Source organism: Lepidochelys kempii, chromosome 1 (assembly GCF_965140285.1).
Source record: "Lepidochelys kempii isolate rLepKem1 chromosome 1, rLepKem1.hap1, whole genome shotgun sequence".
NCBI classification, from domain to species: domain Eukaryota; kingdom Metazoa; phylum Chordata; order Testudines; family Cheloniidae; genus Lepidochelys; species Lepidochelys kempii.
Window position 1 is genome coordinate 145,981,703 of NC_136380.1, and position 23,171 is coordinate 146,004,873.

Below are 23,171 nucleotides of genomic sequence, written 5' to 3' on the forward strand. Positions count from 1 at the left end.
GACTGGGTTAATGAGGCGGAGAAGAGGCCAATGAACCTGATAGGCCACATGAGAGGGGAGTTAGGTTAGCTAAGAAACCCCTACTTGATGATGAAGCCCACCTGAGAAGGAACAAGTGGGACTAGTTTAAAGGCAGGAAGTTGGGAGCAGAAAGGAGCTATAGCAAGGAAGTCTGCAGTTGCTCTCTGGGCATTAGAAAGGGAAAGGAGGACACCGCATGGGATGAGTAGAAACCCAGGGGATCCAGGCCCTGAATGAAGGGTTTACCCAGAATGGTGGTGGAACAAAAGCCTGAGAGAGGCAGAGTAGGAAGAGAAGCAGGGAAATGGCAGCAAGATGGGACATTGCAGACCTTGTCTGCTGATTAGAGAGTCCCTGAGCTGCAACTCAAGGTAGAGAGTGGACCCGTGTTCCCCTACCAGCCACAGGGGAAGTGGCACTGAGGGAGAAGTGGATTTGAAGACTGCCTGGGATGGTTTATCCTGTGGGACTTTGATCCCCCTTGAAGGGGGGAAACACATAGTGATCTGGCTGGAGGACCAAGCCACGAAGAGAAAGCACCTCCAGTTACGAGAAAGGCAGGGCACGGAGCATGTGAACAAGTGACAGATGGGGGCACCGGACATGGAAGGAGCTAATCTCCAGAGCAGCCTTGAAGAGGCTCCCCAGAGTGAGCCCTGTGACATCATGAAAGACTACTATGATCATCTAGCTTGATCTCCTGCATAACACAGGTCATTTCAATTTCATTCAGAAACTTCTGCAATGCAGGGAACTATTTTTTCCCTGGTACATAAGTGAACAGTACTGAGCTCAACAACTTGTGGTGGAACAAGAACATGTATTTTAGAAGGACATCCAGTCGATGTAAATTCTGCATATAATGATGATTTTGTCACCTCTCTTTATATTTTTTTCTAGTTATAAACAACACCCATTCTTTAAAAAAGTTATATTTATCTTCTACTATCATTAACTGTGTCCTATGTCTTCACTTGCTAGATAAAAGGCATTTTTAGTGTCCGATATCTTTTCCCTATGTGGATACTTAAAAACCACGATCAAGTCATATTTTACCTATTCTTAAAGAAGCTGAATGGATTTCTGGTCTTCAAGTATCTGATTTTAAGTCTTGTTTCCTTGTTCCTGAATAATATCATAGCTATTATCTGAACCAATTGTTCAATAAACCTTTAAAGTCTCACCAATATTCTAGAACAGAGGGAAAATCCCCTCTCTATTCCTGTTCAATCTATCTATCTATCTATCTATCTATCTATCTATCTATCTATCTATCTATCTATCTATCTATCTATCTATCTATCAAAGGCTCATGTTACTCCTTGCCCCACACTGGGAATTCATGCGGATTTGGTGGTCTACAATGCCCCCTAAGTCCTTTTCAGTGTCAATACTTTCCAAGATACAGTCCCATAGACTAAGTATAGTCCCTGTTCTTTGCTCCTAAATGTAAGATCTTGCATGTGTCTGTATTAAAACATATATTAAATTTACCCAATATACTAAATTCATTCAATGTTTTAATTAATCCAGATTGCTCTGTATCACTGATTTGTCCTCCATCATTGTTGCTTCTTATCTTCCTTGAAGCTTCCAGATGAAGATAGCACATCTCCAACTGAAACAAGCCAACAAGGACAAATCAAGAGCTCACCTATGTCAGAAAAAGGGCTGTTCTATCAATTTCACTTAAAATTGTTCTATCAATTTCACTCAGTGACTGATTAGATCACATTAAGAAATCATTCTCCACTTTGTGGAGAACAAAAAAGACAACAAAAGAAAGACTTTAAACTAAATGAATCACAGTATAATTACAATTAGAAAACACAGTGTTTTAGATTTCAGCATAGAGCGGTATCTGTGCTTTCATTCAATAGTTTAATAGTTCGCATATGAAATCAAATTACTAGTATTATCTTTTAGGGGTATTTCCATATTATCTAATTTTTACATGTGTTTTGCTAGCACTGCCATATGGATGATTGGGGAAGGGAGAAACTAAAGTAATAAGACAATGCTTGCATAGTGGGAAATAATCAAAAATTACCACAAACACTTCTGTGCCTAGTCAAGATCACATGCCTTTCAAGTCACTACTGTTTTTCTCAAGGGATAGTATGCTATGGTCTGTGAGATGCTTGGAAGCCTTTACAAGTAATGCTGTGTATAACACTATTTGAAAGAAATGTGAAAGAAAAGGTCACAGAGTAATATCAAATAATGGCTAGGCTACCAGTACAAATAAAGGGAAAGAAAATATTTATCTCTGATTATATGAATTTCAAGGGCAATATTGCCTCCTCCATGAATAAATCAATTAGAGGGAGCTAAGTCTCTCACTGCCTTTCAGGTGAGAATAATTTGGGTGTCCCCAACTCAAGAGATATCAGGGAATCAAATACCCACATAAATGGAGGCAAAATCCAGCTTTGCTGTGCCCCTACTCTCGACCTCTCCCAGCTGATATCGTGGCATTACCAGGAGCCACTTACCCTTCTATTGGAAATGTCCTATAAAAATTAGTAAAAAAAGATCCATCTTCTGGAAGTATTTGAACAATCCTATCAAATTTAATAGAGAATTATATCACTGTTGTTGATCTATAATTCTATAAATCATTAAAAATAGACCTATGAAAAGGACATCATTATTCAATCTGATAGGTTCTTTTGAGCAACCATATTTATTTCAACGCTGTTAAAGCCTGCAGCCTTTTCATAAGGGATTCACTGAGTCCTTCTATGGCTATTCAGAGGCAGCTGTAAAAAGCACTCCAAAAGAGGTGGAGCTTGGTCAAGTGATCACCTGCAACATGTAAACAGAAGGACCTAAGCTTAGGTCTCTAGATCCAACCAGAAGACTCAGAAAATAATGTTTACATACATATAAAGTGCTTCTTTTGTCAGTTATTCAGCAGCCTACATGGAATAGACAGTACTAGTTTCAGTTTTAGAAGGAGTTGTGTTTTACTGGGGCTTTGGTGATTAGTCGATATCAAAAACCTACAATAGATCTTCTTAAACTCACAGCACCTAATCACATTAACAGCCTGATTGACTTCTTTGTTACTGCTCTTGTGAGTAAGATGTGCAAGACTAGGCCCTGATTATTTCAATTGTAAATGACATTTTGGACCTGAGTACGCTGATCCTGCTCCCATGCAAGCCAAATTGGCTTCAAATGGAAAATAATATCAGACCCCTAAATATTATGGTGCTTTACAAACGCAAAAGACTGAGGGAAAGTGGTTTAACAATATAAATCTACATTTAATGTTAATGTTTTATGTGGAACTGTGGGGATTATTGAAGCATACTGTTCTGGTGACATTTCTCCACATGAAAATTTTTGCTATGACTATTGGCAAACTGGCCTCCTAAAGAGTTAACTTTTAAAGGCATCTCCTGCGAATGCAATTGCACAAAGCAAAAACTTGAGCAAACCACTTATCTAGAAGAAAAGTCACAGGAAATTTAAAAATCAGTTGATTTAACCAAATGAGGCCACCTTAATCTATATTTAATTGAAAAAGTGCAAGACCTCAAGAATTTCTTTCTGCTTCATTTCCTTCTCTTTTTTTTCCCTCCCTGCATGGGTCAGGGGATAAAGCCAACATACTTCACAGATCCCAGCCTTCTGCATGCATATTGTAGAATAGCTAAAAGGGAGATCTCAAGGGCAAGCTGTTTGCCAAACAACACCCTTTGCTAAACCAACAGCATTTAATCTTCTCTGAATTTGTGATGCTAATCTGACCCCAAATTCCCCTCCCAAGCTCATTCAAACAGAACTGTATGTTCACAATAGATACCTAGTAAAGTCACACCACTTCAAGTGCTATGAGAGAATATGTAGGCAGGTAAGGAGGAGTGCAAAATGATTAATTTCAAGAGTAGGACAATTAATATTCACAGTAGAAAACACTGTTCCATTCTTTTTGAGGCAAATACAGTTAGAGTCCCTGGCATTTACCCCTTCATTTTAATTTAATGACAGTGTAGTTGGTTTAAACCTTTCTTAGAGACATATGTTAGGAGAAAATGTTGCCGTTGGTCCAGAGTTTAAATTTGGTCTATCACACAATGTCTAGGAAAGCATTCACTGCTAATTAGTCCTGTAAAACAATAGCTAGAATGTTCATGGGTGGCTGCACACAAAAGAGCAAATGACACCCACTTTCCATCCAAGGCGAAAACAAGCTAAACAACATGCACAGTATAACTAGTAGACTATCAGAACATAGTGTCTGTCGTATAAACTGTAAAAACTAAGGGTATATCTATACTACATGCCGGATCAGCGAGCAGGGATCGATCCAGCGCGGGTCGATTTATCGCGTCTAATCTAGACGCGATAAATCTATCCCCGAGTGCTCTCCCGTCGACTCCTGTACTCCACCACCATCAGAGGTTCAGGCAGAGTGGATGGGGAATCGGCAGCAGTCGACTCACTGTACTGAAGACATCGCGTTGAGTAGGTGAGTAGGTCTAAGTACGTCGACTTCAGCTATGTTATTCATGGAGCTGAAGTTGCGTATCTTAGATCGATCCCCCACCTCCCCAAGTGTAGATCAGGCCTAAAGCCCAAATGGAAGTATATTTTTCTAAGATACATAGTCTTCAAGTGAAGCACATTGCATACCTATCCTAAACCCATGATAATGATAAATTATACAACAGTGTTCTTAAAAAGTTTCCTTTTACCATTTGGAAAGGTATGCACCATAGTCCTATATTTATACTTCAGAAAATCAATCATATTTTATAAAAAGAAAAGGAGTACTTGTGGCACCTTAGAGATTAACAAATTTATCTGAGCATAAGCTTTTGTGAGCTACAGCTCACTTCATCGGATGCTACTGAATGCATCCAATGAAGTGAGCTGTAGCTCAGGAAACGCTTATGCTCAAATAAATTTGTTAGTCTCTAAGGTGCCACAAGTACTCCTTTTCTTTTTGTGAATACACACTAACACGGCTGCTACTCTGAAACCAATCATACTTTATATATTTTACTGAACAGTAAAGTGTTACAGATATATTTTATAACAATTGAGGAGATTTAACATGTTTACAAATCATTACCACACTGACATCTGAAATAGGATATTAATCATTATGAAAAATGAACTGATTGCTTTTTCGTTTAGAGAAACATTGTGCCATGTTATAATCTTTTGGAGGTATTTTCTTCTGGTTTGACAGGATATTACCGTGTTATATAGCGAAACTTCTTGCACCATCTGGGACTCAGTATTTCTTGTATTTTTATTAAACTGGAAAAGAATTCTGTCTCTGCCCATATTTACCAAACCAGACATATCTAGCAAACTTATCAATAGAATTTTTTGTGATGCAGTGTTTCCTTTTTTTAGGTAAATGTACTTAAAGGTCTAATCCAATGCCCATTGAAATCAATGGAAGGACTCCCATCAGGGAAAGATCAGGATTCATGAGAACTCACTGTACATAGATTCCAAACATACTATACCAGTCTCTCTGAGAACTACATACATATGCAGACTTTAAGAACTGAAAACACTTAATGATGTTATTTACAAAGTTTTTAAATTATTATTTTTTTTTAATTTTGGAAAGTGTGCAGTGGACTCACATGGAGTCATACGAAGTATTATATTGGAAATGACTACAGATCCTGTGCATGTAATTGTAAGTTATGTGTTTAATTATTTTGATGAGGCTAAAGCACTATACTTTCAAACTTTCCTAACCCATATTTTCTTGAACAGAAAATACATGAAATATTTATGAATCATTTTGATCCTCCCAAACATTCTTTTTTTCCTGATTTCTTTTAAATAGGATAAGTCTTGGATTTAGAATAATAATTATTTGAAAATTTCCCATTACATAGAATATTGATGGTAGAGAAGCCATTCAATATATTTTACATGCAGCACCAGGGCTAAGGGTTAGAGAATGTATCAAATGCACCTTACCTAGGGGTGTGGTGGGTTCTGCATCATTTGAACTATTTAAATTAAGACTGAATGTCTTTCTAAAAGATGTGCTATAGCTCAAATGGAAGTTATGTGCTGGATGGGTGAATCACTGGAGGAATCACCTGTGTCATAGTGGTTGCTTCTGTCCCTAAAATATATGAACTTGTTTGGCAAGATATAGCCAACATTCAAATAAGTCACAAGGCTTTTGCTTCATTGACACTGATGCCACGTGCTATAAAGTAATTCAACTTCTACCACTTTGGAATGTGGCCACTTGTGAAGACTAAACATATTGAAGAGTCCAGTACAGGTATTGCATGATATTTTGCATGTTTGCAATGTGTAATGTTTGTAGTAAATATTACCAAAAGATACTCCAGTTTGGAAAGAAATCAGATTATTTGTTGGCTCTCTGTACTTTTAGCAGAGGGGGAAAAAATGTGTTTTAGCTAATGTCAGTCCCAGATGTTCAGTATCCTTTTGAGGAAGGGAGGTTCAGGGCTATATTAACAGTCCTGTCCTGTTCTATTTGTGTTACCTGAGTGGTAAAAAGAGAACAGACACTTTCCATAAATCTCTTGCTGAGGATAGCACTAACTTGGCGAGTGTCCAGTAGGCACCAAGCTAATAGAGTCAGCTCCTGTGCCTCTCTTTCTACCACTACTACAAAATAAGTAGGGAAGAAAAGTAGCTAGAGTCCAATAGGCTCTGGTTGTCTCCAGCTGCCAGATGGTTCTTTAAGGATTGTTGCCAGCTGTTGCAAATTAGGGCAGCCCTCCAGGCTGCTCTAATCTGCTCTGTGGGTAGAATTGAGGTAGAGACTAAGGGAACAATAATTGAAAATCCACCTTGTCAATTTCAGCCAGCAGAATCTGAACACAACCTAAAATCCACAGTGTTTGAAAGTAAGAATGAGGCAGTTTAGATAAACAACATCGGCTTAAACCCCTCCCCAGAACTCTTGGTTGAAGACTATATACTCATAATTGGCCCAATTGGGCTATGCTTACTCACACTGCGTAATACCTGCTTATTCACACTGAGTAGTACCAAGTAAAGTAAGGGTGAGAGTATTATAGTATGGATCTGCAAATTCCCCCCACACCTACGTATACACCCATGTGTGATAGGGAATAAGACAGGAAAAACTTGAACTGTCCTAATCACAGAGAGCTGCCAAAAATGAGAGTTAAATGCAAGGATTCCAGATGGTGCATTCTGCCTTTAATGTGAAATATTTTTGAAACAAACTTTTTGAAAGTATTTCAGATTACTCAGAAAGCCATTAATTTCAAACTACAAATATTGTACTCTCAATCTTAGGGTAATATAAATATACTGGACCAAACTATATTTGTGGTTTGAAACTTAATGATGTTCTCAATAATTTGAAACAATTCACAAGTATTTCTTTATTACCAGAGAAACATAAAAGTCAGTGGTGTAAACGACTTATTAGATCATCCAGTGAAACTCCATATAAACTCATTATTGTTTCACACACTACCTTTCCATCTCTAAAGGTGATAGGTTGGCAGCACTTCCTTAGACTGTTCTATAGCATAACACTGTAGAACATAACATCTCATTGTCAGAATATCTGTCTTGAAACAGAGCTATTTTTTCTTCTTCATTTCACCCCATTACTCTTCATTATGTGACTGTAACAGTAATCACTGGAGTTGGTGAACACTGATCAGCTACCCTCATGACAGTGCTTCTTTTGGAACCTTCACCAGTGTTCTATGACAGGTGCCAAGAAATAAAAAGTAATCTCGTATCAGCACTCCAGAGAGTCACCGTTAAATTAAAACCACTCTCTAGGCCCTAATTCCAGAAAGAATTTAAGCATGAAGTCAATGTGATTTAAGCATGAATTTAAAGTTAAACAAGAGGGAGCGCTGTCCGGAATAGAATTGCTTTCCTAAACTGGTGCCTAATTCAGTAATTCCACTCCCTCACTAGTGCTAACATCTTACAATACAGCTGGTCTTTTTCACAATTCTATGGTCATTGCCAAACCAAGCTATGTTTATTTAAATGCTATTTTCCCCTCATTTAAAATACCTCCAGCACACTTTACTGCTCTTCTCTGAACTCACTTCTGTTTGTCAGTCTCATTCTAGTTATGTGGAGCCCCACACTGAAAGTAATGTTCCAGTTCCAGAACCATATACAGAAAGAGACCTGCGGAGAACTGGGAAATATGTATTATTTTGTATGAATATTATGCATGCCTCGGTGTGTTTGTTCACAATGGGTTACTTGCTATGGAGTTAAGTCAAAAGGGCTTATCAGAGGTAACAGGCAAGAAAGGTAAAACCGTGCTCTATGCAAAGAGCACCCTGGCAAACATTCAAACACAACAGCAAGTTTTCGTAACCATGAAACAGTGCCTCATCAGATCCAAACTTGATCACATAGCTGTTTTGTCCAGGCCGAGGACCTGGGGATTAAAAGATACTGATCTGTTAAAACATCCACCCTCCAGAAAGGGAGGAGTGGGGGTGAAGTTGTCAGCTACTGCAGACACACATTGATGGAGAATCAGGGGTCTGCAGAAAGCAAAATGAAGGACCCCAAAAGTCATGTCATCTTAGGGGCTGGAACTTCCTACGTGCCGGAACACTGCCTCTCCTCAGCTCTGCCTCCCCCCCCTGTGGGGGGCTGGCATGTCTGTTCCGCCCCCCACATATTCCTCCACACTGCAGCCCACTTTTTTGACAAAAGTGGTCATTTGTCCCACTTGCTTTTGCCATCTGATCAAGTCAGCAAGAGCAACTGGGACAAATGCCCCCTTTTGGGAAAAAAAAAATCGGGATGGCCCGGAAAAGGCTTAAAAAAGGGACTGTTCCAGCCAAAACAGGACGTATGGTCACCCTAGGCTTGAGGGGAATGCCAAGCATAGGTAAGACAGTATGCAGATAGGTCTCTGCTTTAAATCTTTTTTCTCTGATTGCTGTGCACCATTTGTCAAAATAAATCACACTTTGTTTTCAAGAAGCGACATCTGTGTCATTGCAAACTATTGCTGTCCACAGGCTCCCGAATGGAAACTCTTGCAGCTGCTAATCCCATTGTCCCTATTAGATATCATGGTTGGCAACCAAGAGACACAGTCAGAGAGTGGTTGTATTGAGAGATCCCACTTTAAAAAAGTGGAGCCACAGGCCTGCCACTTGAAAGGGGTGCAATTAGCGGACTGGAACAAGATCTTAGAAGGGGCAGTTTACCCAGGAACTATGATAGACTATTAGTCCCTGCTCCATTAGGGAATATCTTTGGATGTGCAGGTCAGTGATGAATAGTGACTTGCCATCAGAGATAAACTCGCTACAGCAAATAAAATACTCTGTGTTCAATAACTTATTACCTGGGTCTGTAAGTGATGTTATATAACAATTAGTCTTCATCAAGGGCTGTCTCCACCAGCATGGTGATTAACAATTCTCTTCCAAAAGGCATCAAAAGCAATAAAGAGGCTAATGATATATGTAATTGCATTCCATCAGATCACATGGCTTGGCAGAAGTCAGTGTTATGTTTTGTTTATACACAAAGAGGAAATCATGTATTTTTTTAGCCTGACATGCCTCATATGAAGGAAAACAAGAAACAACATAAGATTTCCATGAGAGGAAGAACTAGTGATTTCCTCATTCTGCATCTTAACTGAAATCTCAACTCAAAGGAAGGAAAGGACTAAATGATCTCTTTGGGCACCTTCCAATGTTACTATGTTCGATGCTAGCTTAAGTACATAGCTATATTTTATGTATGTCATATATTCTTTAGCCAGTCCATTCCAAATGAATATTTGGCTGAATGGTCCAGTTAAATGGACTCTTGGCACCAAGCAGGTATGATATAGTGAATGCAAGTGGATTTTCATCTCTTCTCTTTTCTCTAATAAGAACACTACAGCAGCGAAAGCAGTATGTCAATAGCAGAAATCTTGATAACTCAAAACATGCTGTTAGCACTGCCAGAGAGACTCATGGAAGTGTTCTTCTTCACAGGAAAATTGTAAGAGACTCTCTGAAAGATGTACATTTGCCCCTTGACAGGTGTACGAAACGCATGCTGGCCTATGGCCTGCACCATCTCCAAGGGAAGCGGTCAATCTGACCTTGCAGACAGTAGAAAATGGAACATAATTACAGTACATAATTGTGCCAAACTTTGCAGTTTATATGAGGCTAATTAGAAAGTGACTGATCTGAGTCAGGTTCTGCCTTTGATTTATCGTGTTGAAACAAGTCTGGTATAGACAGCTTTCGCTTGACTGCAGTGCTGTCACTACTAGATAATGTTAGTCCCTTCTGGTCCTGTACTTATTGTGAAATAATGTGTCATTACAATCTGCTGATAATGTGGAGAGACCCAGTCATCAAGAACACATCAAACCCAGATGTGTGGCCAAATCAGTCCCTGGTCTAACTCAATTGATTCAGATAGACTCAATTGATTCAGGGATGAATTTGCCCCTGAAATATAGAGTTGTTGGGTGTTTAGTGGGTTTACTAAAATGAGATCACCCTGATTTGAATACCCAAACACTGTCTCCACCCTATTACATTTTTTTAAAAGAAATGACAGAGGCAGTAGTGTTGAAATATTTGCTCCATCCTTCTGCCTATGGATATTTCACCAAAAATACTTGCCTATACTTTATATGATGGGAATTTCCATATCACTCCAGAAAGTACTACCTCTAGTATTACTCCCATGTGCTATGGATTACCTTTGAGTCCCATCACTCTGGGGGCTACTCCATCCAAGGGGTATATCTAGGTTGGTATATTTCAAGATGGCTCTGCACATCGACTTGAATAGGGAATGTACTGGATTCTTCTTATTCTTCATTTACTTCTAACTAGTTGTGACATCATCTTAAGCACTGTCCTTTCCTCTCATCCAGTTTTGGATATGCACCTGTGTGATTGGAGTTCCAGGGGGAACCACACTGAGGTTACTCAATTAGGGCAAACTGCAAAGAATAGGGCCAACAGTCCCCAAAGTTGGTGGATATTCCAAAGCTGGTGGATTTACCAAGCCAGCACAGAACAGCTTCTACAATACCTTACTGGTCGCACAGAAGTGAAAACACAGTTCCCTTATAGCAACCCAGCCTTGGGCTTTGACCCAGGCAGCCAAGTCAAATATGATAAGGATTACTGAAAATCTTATTAATCATATAAGAAAGTTCTACCAATTCCAAAGGATCGGACACATTACCTCCAAAGTTAATGAATATTTCAGATCTTACCCAAATATATGCTTACAGCCAGTTATTAACTAAACTAAAATTTATTACAAAATTAAAGAGAGAGAGAGAGAGAGAGATTGTGTATTGGTTAAAAGATCAGTGTACATACAGATATGGGTGCAGTTCTGAGATCAGTTTTATAGTAGAGATGGTGATCTTTGTAGTTGCAAAGAGTTCTTTCAGAATTAGTCCATAGGTTATAGTCCAATGTTCATATTCAGGGTGATCCAGATGGGACTGGAGATCTCAATCTTAAAATTCAAGCTTTCCCTGCATAAAGAATCAAGTTGATCTGAGATGAAAGGCTCAGGTCCCAAGAGACTTTTATATAGTTTTCTGGCAGCCTCTTGACCATACAAGTCTTGGGTGAACAATAGACTTCTGTTTCCCAAACATCATTGGTAATTAACTACATGTATTAACATGATGTAATTTATCAATTAAGCAGTTCATATACAGTTTACCAAAAACTTTAGAGAAATATAGACAATGACACTATTTCACCCAAGATTCATCTAAACGTTAATGTTCCCTTTTGATCTCTGAATCAATAGCTATAGTAACAGACAGGAACTGTCTGTTTACATGGCTAACATCTAACAAGATATAAGTAAACCCATACAATTTGTGTCACCTCTAATTCTCTAACAATAAAGGTTTGCATTTCAAAGTTCTAGCCTACCTAACATGGAATGGCCCTAATTACCATCTACATACTTTTCTAAAGTCTCCAAACTTAAACTTGTCTCTGGGTCATTTCGCCTGTGAGCTGCTTAAACCTTTCTGGCTATGTGTCACAATCTGTTAGTAAATATTAACCCTTTTAGTCCTCTTTTCCTTTTTTATATATAAAATTCATTCACATATTAACTATTCTTCCTAAATCTTTACAGTATTAATAAAGAGTGTGTTTGAATTCTAAGGCCAGAGTGTTTATTTTTAACCTGAGTGACCTGTGTTCAGGCTGTACTTTATTATGGCTGGGAAAGACCTCTCAAACTACAGAAACATGGTATAAACAAGTCTAGGTGGAAAAGGTTGCCTAAGGTTTAGTTATGCTTTTTAACTGATAAGAGGTACTTGTTGTTGCAGATTTTGTCTGTAATAGATAAAATATGGATCTCTGGAAAGATGTTTATGTTAACTTGATAACAACTGCTGGTTGTCACAGCTGTCAGTAATAATGACTGGATTAGAATTCCCTTTAGTAATAACTAAAGATACCATAAAGAACACTGCATATGTAGCTAGGCAAAACAAAAATGTTAAAACATAACATATGGTGACATTAGTCATGGGAAAGTCTTTTTCCCTCCAAAAAGGGTTTGTTTTTTTTTGTCTCATACCTTATAAAAAAGACAGTGCTTTTGGAAATTAGGTAGAGAGTTCAAAACTGCCAACATTCCACTAGTTAGAGAGGACAGAGACACAGAGGCCAGCTCTTTACCTTACACCAAAGGTGGTAATTCATCTATTATTTTCTGTATAGTGCTGTACTAATCTCTGATAATCTTTGATTAAACAATTCCATTTGAGCCTGTTATTTGACAATCTCTAATCATTGTTGAATTTAAACATGCAACACACTTTATGGTCATCGAATAGAGCTTTCATTGGAATCATCCCTTTCCCAAAGGACTGCCATATTCACTGTTTTCAGAGATACAGAGCTAAAAAGAAATTATCTTAAAAAAGTAAATTGAGCCAGTAATATTTTCTATATTTAGTCTGCTCTCAATTAAACAATCATTTCAAAGTAACTAATGAATGAAGAATTGTTGTAGATCCTTTCTCCTGTAGCTCTAAAAGTGATAAGTCTTTGTAACTCCAAAAGACATTGTTTAAATGGTTTACATTAAACATGCACTTCTATGTAGTCATTCATTGTATAAGAAATGTACAGTAGTTAAGTAGTTCTCAGTTATCTAATTCCAGCAATTCAACGTTCTTACCTCTCCATAATTAACTGTGATAATTTCTTCTTCATTATACAACTTTACATTCACGTGATGAGACCCTGAAATGTGCATTTAAAAAAAAAAGTACACTTTAGATAGGATAATCACCACTGTGACAACGTTGTCAACAGTTTTTCCATCTCAGAAAAGAGACAATGACTCAGATATGTGTAACATACAGGAGTCAATTAAAGCAATTTATATCTTGATCAATCTAATGGATTTTTTTAATACGTAGAAACTTTTCTTTTGATAAATTACAAATACCGCAGCACAAAGGAATGCTAATTGTTGAAGGATAGTGCAGTTGCACTGAGGAACATTGAGTAGATGGCACAAGAGACTCAGAGGAACAAATCTCTACTGACAGCTACAGCTGTGAGGGGGAAAAAAATGTGTACTTAAAATGCAACTAGTGACATTTACTTACTGCTAATTCAATGAAAGAGCCAGAAATTCTGCTGTTTATTCAGTGATTTCCAAATTATTGAAACCCAGGTTTGCAGGTCACAGAAGATCTGATTCAAAGTTCAGATGCTTGCTGCATCCTTTGAAACTACATACAATTCTTGCCCTTTGTGATCACTGATCAGAAATGCTCACTTTCATAGCCTCAGGAACTTGCTTGGGGTAAAGAACGGAGGGATGTTGTGCCAAACCTCAAGGAAAATTGGGCACCAATACAAACATTTGTAAATACTAATCAAAAATCAAGTTATCCAGTGAGTAGAGGGCTGTGGGAATATGGAAGAAAAATATGAATGGGAGAAGCAAAGCCTGGGAGAGACAAAAGGTTCCAACATATATGAAAGATAGGCATGGTTAAGTACATAAGTTCAAAACCATAAATTTCTAAATTGTAGTCCCACTGGCAGTGCCTTTGACTCCTGCTATTACTTTAGGCAATGAAGAGCTTAGGGGTAGTGGTAGGGTGTCTATGGGCGACGAGAATATGGAGGCAGAAATTACCATATCCAAGGTGGAAGTCAAACTCAAACAGCTTAATGGGACTAAATTTGGGGGCCCAGATACTCTCCATCCAAAAATATTAAAGGAACTCACACATGAAATTGCAAGCTCAATGGCAAGGATTTTTAATGAATCTGTAAACTTGGGGGTCGTACCCTATGAATGGAGAATTGCTACTACATTGCCTATTTTAAAGAAAGGAGAAAAAAGTGATCCAGGAAACTACAGACCTGTTAGTTTGACCTCAATTGTATGAAAAGTCTTAGAACAAATTGTGAAAGAGAAAGTAGTTAAGGACATAGAGGTGAATAGAAATTGGGATAAAATACAACATGGATTTACAAATGGTAGATCATGCAAAACCAACCTGGATCTCCTTCTTTGAGAAGATAACTGATATTTTAGACAAAAGAAATGCAGTAGATCTAATCTACCTGGATTTCAGTAATGCAATTGATACAGTTCCACATGGGAAATTATTAGTTAAATTGGAGAAGATGGGGATTAATTTGATAACTGAAAGGTTCATAAGGAACTGGTTAAAGGGGTGGCTACAGTGGGTCATACTGAAAGGTGAACTATCAGGCTTGAGTGGGGTTATTAGTGGAGTTCCTCAGGGATTGGTCTGGAGACCAATCTTGTTTAACATTTTTATTACTGACCTTGAGAGTGAGAGTGTGTTAATAAAATTTGTGGTTGACACAAAGTTGGGAGGTATAGCCAATACAGAGGAGGGCCGGAATGCCATACAAGAAGATCTGGCTGACCTTGTAAACTGGAGTAATAGAAATGGGATGAAATTTAATAATCCAAAGTGCAAGGTCGTGCATTTAGGGACTGACGACAAGAATTTTTGCTATAAGATGGGGATTTATCAGTTGCAAGTGACAAAGGAGGAAAAAGACCTGAGTATGTTGGTTGATCACAGGACGACTATGAGCCATCAATGTGATGGGGCTATAAAAAAGGTTAACACAGTCCTGGGATGCATCAGTTTAGGTATTTCCACTAGAGACAGGGAAGTGTTAGTACCATTATACAAAGTACAGGAGAGACTTCATTTGGAATACTGTGTGCAGTTCTGGTCTCGCATGTTTAAGAAAGATTAATTCAAAGAGGTATAAATACCAGGGAGGGAGAGCAGTTATTTAAGTTAAGCATCACTGTGGACAAAACAAAAATGGCTATAAACTGGCCATCAACAAGTTGAGGTATTGAAATTAGAGGAAGGTTTCTGACCATCAGAGGAATGAAGTTCTGCAACAGCCTTCCAAGAGGAGCAATAGGGGCAAAAAACCTAACTGGCTTCAATACTGGGCTTGATAAGTGTATGGAGGGGATGGTATAATTAGACCATCTACAGTGGCATGTGGCCTATCAAAGACTGCCAGTAGCAAAAATCTCCAACTGCTGGAGATGGCACACTTAATGGGGATGGCTCTGTGTTACTACAGATAATTATTCCCCAGGTATCTGCCTGTTGGGTCTTGTCCACATGCTCAGGGTCTAACTGCTCACCATATTTGGGGTTGGAAAGGAATTTTTCCTCAGGTCAGATTGGCTGATTACCCTGGGCTTTGTTGTTGTTGTTTTGTTTGTCTTCCTCTGCACAGCATGGGGCATGGGTCACTTGCAGGTTTAATTACTGTAAATGATGAATTCTTTATAACATTAAAGTCTTTAAACCATGATTTGAGCACACCAGTAACTCAGCCTGAGGTTAGAGGTCTATTATTACAGGAGTTGGTGAGTGAGGTGCTGTGGCCTGAAATGTGCTGGAGGTCAGACTAGATCATCATGATGGTCCCTTCTGACCTTTAAATCTATTAGTCTATAAAATTTCATAGTGTAGACATACCCTAAGTCATGAAATTTCTATGCCTTAGTTTTTAGATGTATAAAAATGTGTTTAGACCTTACTAAATGCTTGTGAGTTTCTGCATGTATTAATCTTGTTTATAATATCTGTATTCCACATTATAAGTAACTATAAAAAGTTTTTGCTCTAAAATTGTAAACCCCACAGTCAGGAGAAAAGCATCACCGAGTTTGAAATACTAATTACCACAAGACATGCCATCTCCTCTCCAACAAAAGAAGGCCTATCAATCCCTTTGTGGAATATCAGTGGACAAAAGAGTTGGATTGCTCACACCCATGACAAAGAGACATGCAAGTGGATTAGTCCCATCTGCTTGAACTCTGTGGGAAGAGAATAAAAATCCCTGACGAGAAGAAACTGTATCTGTATGCTGCTTGAACTCTGCCGGGTGAAGATTTCTAAGCATAAGCAAGGGATCCCTAGCTGTTTGTCCTAGGTTAACCATAAAGGACTTATTGAGCTTGCCTATTACAGCAGCTTCTTTTACCTTTTGGAACCCACCATATTTGTGCTTAGGTTTACCTTTGCTAAACATGTAAATAACTCTTATTTCTTTTTCCTAGTTAATAAATCTTTAATTATTTTATTATAGGATTGGCTACAAGCATTCTCTTTGGTGAGAGATCTCTGGTGCACTTAACCTGGGGTAAGTGACTGGTCCTTTGGGACTGGGAGTAACCTGAATATCATTGTGATTTTTGGTGTAAGGGACCATCTATAACAAAGGCAAGTTTGCCTAGGTGGCAAGATAGATCAGAGTACCCAAGGAGACTGTCTGTGACTCCATGCCAAGGCTGCTACAGTGCTTGAGGTGTTCACACTTGATACTTGCTTGGTGAAATTTAAGTATAGAACTCACAACCAGTTTGGGGTTTGTGCCATGCTTTGTAAAGAAACTCTTTCTGTACCCATAATGCCATGGAATGATCAACAGTTTCTTGGGTTTTGTACACATTACACAGCCCATCTTTGTCATTTTTAAAAGTTTATCTTATATAAGGCACAGTGATAATAATGACTCCTTCAATTTTTCTATCATGACTATGGAGTATAGTATTATCTTTGATTTTTGAGCATAGAATCTTTGTCCTTTTGTTTCCTTTGTCCATAATTTTCACCATTCCTTCGTGAGCTCTTTCATGACCAAACTTTTAAATTTTTGTCTACCTAAGGATATAATAAGATCCACCACCTCATTTTTTGGTGCATGTTTTGCTGCTTTGTCAGCCTTTTTATTTCCGGATATTCCAGTATGCCCTGGAATCCATGCTATTGTTACACAGATACCTGCTTGCATTATTTCCGTAGTCAGGAAGATAATTTCACTTATGTCATTTTCTGCTTGTTCTGATTGTCTTTGTGCCTGACAAGGCATCAGATAAAATTGCAGCGGCAGCCAGTCACATATCTCCTACCCAGGTTAGTGCCAACGTTATTCCCATTAATTCAGCTGTCAGAAGGGTCACATAATTCAATAACCTTTTAGATTTCTGGATTCCAAGACTAGGCTGTTTCCACCCTACCTGTGCTGTCATCTTTTGATCCATTTACACAGAATTGGCAAAGCTGGCTCCATTTTTCATAAACAAATACAGAAATTTCTTTGCTCATAGTGTATGTATTTTTCCTTCCCTCATTTTGTATACAGTTCCAAATCCACAAATGGGGGGATAGCTGTCCAGCTTTCATTTGATTCCTCTATGAATATTTTTTTACTTCTCTCAATTTTTCTTTTTTACATTTTTCCTTTTTTGACCCCAGTATTATGAGGAAGTCTGTGGAAATCCATATCACTTTGTCTACTAAGCTCCCATTTATCCTCAAATCAGCTGTGTACTTCTGTTTTAATGATTCCCTTTTACCTTTGCCCAAAAAGTTAGATCTAGTAGTTTTATCCTTAGATTTATATTTATAGATATATATTCATAGGTTTCTCCAGTGGCTACTTGCAGCACACATGCCACAAGCCAGTCACAGAGCTTGGGCATGGAGTAGTTCAAAGTTCCTCAGAATTGTTTTTGAGGCTGAACCAAAAGCTTGGCATCCATAGTCAAAAACTGGTCTTTCCAATACTCTATACATCATCATCAGAACCCTCTTTTCTCTACTCCATTTTTTCCAGCTACACTTTTAAGTAATTTCATCCTACTTTTATACTTCTGTATGAAGTTATCTGTGATCTTTCTAAGTTAATTTATTGTTAAACACTACTTCTAGGAACAAACTTTTGAACTATCAATTTTTTCACTGTACAGAAATAAGTTCCATTCTTCACTGAATTCCTGCTTGGTTAAAAGCTTTCTCTTTGTTTTTGCAAGTGAGAATGTAAATCCCCAATCATTTCCCTACTTGGAAATTCTCTGGAATACCTCATTTGTTTTTTTCTCCCTGGCTACTTTAAGTCTTTTATGCTTAGTTCATATAGCATAGTACTCTGCAAAAAGGGAGATACCTCTTCCTGTCTGCACACTTTTTGGAAGGTCATTTATCATAATGGAAAACCAAAATAGGGTGATAATATCCCCTTGTGGGGTTCCATTTGTAAGTTTGTAGCTTTTTGATAAAGTTGTTCCCACTTTGACATGTATAGTTCTATCTCTTAAAGTCCCTTATCCATCAAAACATTCTCCTCTTCATTCTAACTGTGGCTAGTTTATATAGGTCTTCCCTCCATAACATCATATGATTTTTCAATGTCCAGAAAGACTTATCATAAAGTTCTTAGTCCTTATGCTTTTTTCTACCTCTGTTTCTAGTCTCAGTATTTGGTCAACAGTGCATTTTCCTTTGCTAAAACCACTTTGTATCTCAGTTATAGTATCATTTTTTCTCCCAATATTCAGTTAGTCTTACATTTATAATTTTTTCATGATTTTCGCCACTGATGATATGAGGGCACTAGGCCTGTAAGCGTCAGGCCTTGTATATGTTTTGCTTGGTTTCCTAACTGGTATCACCGATACTTGTTTCTATTCTATTGGCAGCAGTTCTTTTCCTGCATATCATTATATAACCACAATAGCATCTTTAGACTCCCTTCTGAGAAGTGTTGAAACATTTAATTACTTATACTATCTTTACCTGTATTTTTCCGGCAATAAGCTCCTGCATACTAACATCTTTTTTGTTTAACAGATCATCATGTTCTCTCTATCCATTTAATAGTTCTGTTATCCTGAGCAAACCTCCATTTTTCTTCACGAAACTCATTGTTTTGATTCATATCACCACAGACCCTTTGGAATTCTTTTGCTAAAATGCCTGTACTTCCTATATTGAAATCCTTAATTTCATTGTTTACAGTAAGACCAGATATACATTTACTCTGAATTCCATTCATTCTTTGAATTTGCTTATACATTTCTGAAAGCTTTGATTCTTTTTTATTCAATTTCCCACAAAATTGTCCAACTTTATTTTTGATATTCCTTTGTGCCACCATCTTACATCTCTTATAATTAATTACATCTTTACTATTTGTTGTGTGTTTGTGCTTGCTTATATTGCTAATTTGCAATCTCCATTCCACCAGGGTACCAGATTTCTAAATTGGGGCAATTTTGATATTTTATGGACAGCCAGGTCAGCTGCTGCCATGATTCCTTTTATTACATTGTTGTAGAATTCTTCAAGGTTATCGCTTGTTCTGTTCCTGTATAAAATATTCATCACAGGCCCCAATCAGGTTTTGGAAAAATCCAGCTAGGAACTTTTTGTGTGTCTTGATGTTTCCTCAGCATTGGTACTCAATAAATGTATGTACGTGATCACTTCTGTTCCATCTTCATTATGAATTTCCCAGCTGCATTTTAAACCTATACTATTTGTGGGAATTCCCAGATCCAAACTGGAAAATGATCCATCCACTGAATTAAATCTAGTAGCTGCTCCTCTATACAATATTACCAGTTTATGCATATTGATAAATTATTCTAAGTATTTATAATTTAGATCTGTTTTCTTACTTCCCCATAGCTCATTATGGCTATTAAAGTCTCCACAAATTATGATTTTTTTCTATTTTTTCTAATTCTAAAATAACTAATTTATACATGGACTGTAAATATTATAAATTCAGACCTAAGTGTTTTGTTGTTGTTGTTGTTCTCAATGGGAATCTCAATAGCACTGTGTTCAAAACTTAGCTTCTGTATACACATTTCAAAGTAGTAAATTCCTCTTTTATAAATATACAGGTACTCCTCCTCCCCTCCTCTGGTACCCTCTTTATCCTTCCATAGTGTATAATTTCCCAGTATATTGAACACAAGGCTACTTATTAGCCAGATTTCTTGCACACACATTATATAAAGCTTTTTCCCTGTTTCAAGGATGACTTTTTAAAATTCCTGTCCATGCATTACTAATCTATGCACATTCCAGCTAAGGTTTATTAAGACCGTGTCTCTTAAGATGTACTATTGCCTTCATTGAAAATCACATGAATATGGCTGGTCAAGAGGTTCATTAATTTTAGATTTTTTTTCTACTGCTTTTGCTATGATTTTGATTTTCAATTTTCCCCCATCTACAAGATGCAGTTAATTGCTTCTTTAACAAATGCTATCAACTTATTTTACCTATAGGCACTATATTATCTCCTCTTCCTCTCATATATTCTTGCCTGACCAGAGATGTGTTCTGCTGTCCATGTACATCTTTTCTTTTACTTGTGTCATTTTTCTTTTTCCTGTTTTATGCAGTAGATACCTTTTGGTACCATCCACAGATCATCCTTTTTTGAATAATCTTATTTTTTTTTCTGCAGCAGTTCTGCTACTGTGCACCCTTCATATGCTGCAGGGCACTTTCCCCTCCAGTTAGGTTCTATTCCTCTTATCATTTGAGTGATTTTCTCCACATTTACTGCACCTCATTGTTCCCTTATACATGGCTAGTCACATATCCAAATATTTAACAGTTATATCACCTTATAAATGGTTTAATTCAGTCAGGTTGATACCGCATTTGGAGCCTATCCAGAAGTGTCCTACCTGTAAGTGTTATGCATAGTGCCAACGTGGCCAGTTTTCTTCCTTTCTCCTACTAAGTAGCCACTTAAGAAACAATACTTTATCTTCACCTATGCTCTTTTTGATGTCATCCTCAGACAGTCAAAGAAGCATGACATACATAAGGCATCTTGCTTCGATCAGGAATTTGGGCAGTTGACAAGTAACTTTCATTCCCCCTAAGGTTACAGTTTTAAGACGTTTTTCAACTTCTTCCTCTATGAATATGTTCTATCTATATATGTCCACCCAGCATGTTTCAGCTCTTTGTATATCATCAACACTTATCATTAGCCATTCCACCATTTTCAGGGATTAACATCTTGTATTTTCACACCTTTTGTCACTGATTTCACAACTATAAAATGTTGGCTTTTATCCTGTTTTTTTTTTAATTATTTCTATGCATTCCTTCTTCAAATCCTGATATGTCTAATCATTTCCCCCCTTTTTCCTGATCTGAACCCATTCCTCATCCTCTGCTTCTATTCCTCCATAGTCCAAGGTAACTTTCTTTTCCTCCCCATTCCCACCATCCCAACCTCCAGTATCAGTGTGCAGTTGGGGGCTGGGGCCAGTCACCACCCTCCACCTAGCCTGGTCCTACAGCCCAGCCTCACCATCTTCTACCATGTTTAAGCCCTATTACAGCCTGAGCCCACTAGTCTGTCAGAGATACATCTTCAAGGCAGGCTCTTGAGATAATTTTCCATTTCTCTCATTACCCAGTTAATTATAGTCTACTGTTGTTTTGATCTCTACTGGTGTGCCATATTTACTGTGCAACACATTAACAAGCACTTAAGCTTTCCTGTGTTTTGAAGTGGGTTCCATGTACAAGCAGGTGTTATTTCATTAAGATTGTCAAGGTACCCATTACCTTCCTCATTAAACATCCCCTATGCTGCAGTTACACAAAGTTATAATTTCCTTCTTACTAAGAGCGGACATGTATTAACATATGGCTCCTTTAAACATACAGCTCTATTAATTCAGGCTAGCATAGAGTATTATGAATACATTTCTTTTAAATAACCAAACAAAAAAGAAAGCTCAGCATACATTTCCATTAATGTTTTTTTTTTAATTTTGTGTATTACAACTGATAATAGCCTACTGTCTCTATGGCAGACCTTCTTTAAGCTTCTCCCACCTTCCTTCCTTGTTCTCTTCTATAGAGCTAAAGAAGAAGTGCAGTACATATCCTCACGTGAGTCATTTTCCTCACCATGCCTAAAGATTCCTAAACTTTTGTTAATGATCCCTATGCTGTTGATAAAATATCATTAATACTGCATGTGAAGAAAGATGACCATATCTCCCCCTTGGAAGATTATTTGTACAAAACCTAGTTCAATTGCACAGTATTTGCATCCTACAGAATACAAGGTGCTATAAAAACCATCCATATAAGCCCATAAAGTAAAATCTAACATTGGACAGGTTGGTTATAGTGTCCTTCCCACAGCCTGGTTGAAGACACACTGAATTTTGTGTGCCTAAGGAATATGGGGTAACTGCTAACATTTGGCACATCTCTAGTCAGTCACATTACCAATGCTGCCAAACACAAAAGCTTAAAATTGAGAGCGGTCAGTCATTTATTTCTCCCTGTGTGGTGTGCCCAGCCATAGATACAGTGAGCAAGAGAGAGAGAAAGAGAGAGAGAAATTACTGAATATATATACATTTCCCTCTGGATCTTCTGAAAATTTCCTCTTAATATTGCATCCTGCGTCAAAGGACAATTAGAGCCCCAGCTACTTTTGAATGTTAATGGGAGATGGGCATCTAATTCCTTCAGGCTCTTTTGGTAGTCCCAGCGTGCATCTCTACAGGGTATCAAAAGGCAGAGAGTGCCACTACTTGTTTTGCCATCACCTAGTTTCTCAAGTGCATCTCTTCAAAGGAAATTCAGATGCACTTCTTTTCCACCAGCAAAAATAAGATTAGACAGTAAATTTCTTGACCTTTCATTAACTTATTAAGTAGCTGTGCTGCCAAATTTCACAACCCATTCAGAGCCGAATGGTACTTAAACACCCTCAGGTGTTTCACTGAAAATCTAATCATAACAGAATCATAGGTGAGTT

The 23,171-nt window shown here is 37.8% G+C and overlaps 1 protein-coding gene across 3 annotated transcripts in view; it reads left to right on the forward strand.

Annotated features, from left to right (window-relative positions):
* The window catches only part of LOC144930130 (uncharacterized), a 184,093-nt gene that overhangs the window by 149,064 nt on the left and 11,858 nt on the right, over positions 1 to 23,171 (forward strand). For 2 of the 3 annotated variants that reach the window (XM_078851204.1, XM_078851201.1), the window contains 2 exons: positions 16,659 to 16,712; positions 22,257 to 22,288. In XM_078851204.1, coding sequence (XP_078707330.1) covers positions 16,659 to 16,712; positions 22,257 to 22,288 — 86 coding nt within the window. The remainder of the gene's footprint in view (positions 1 to 16,658; positions 16,713 to 22,256; positions 22,289 to 23,171) is intronic. The other variant, XM_078851210.1, reaches the window with a different exon arrangement.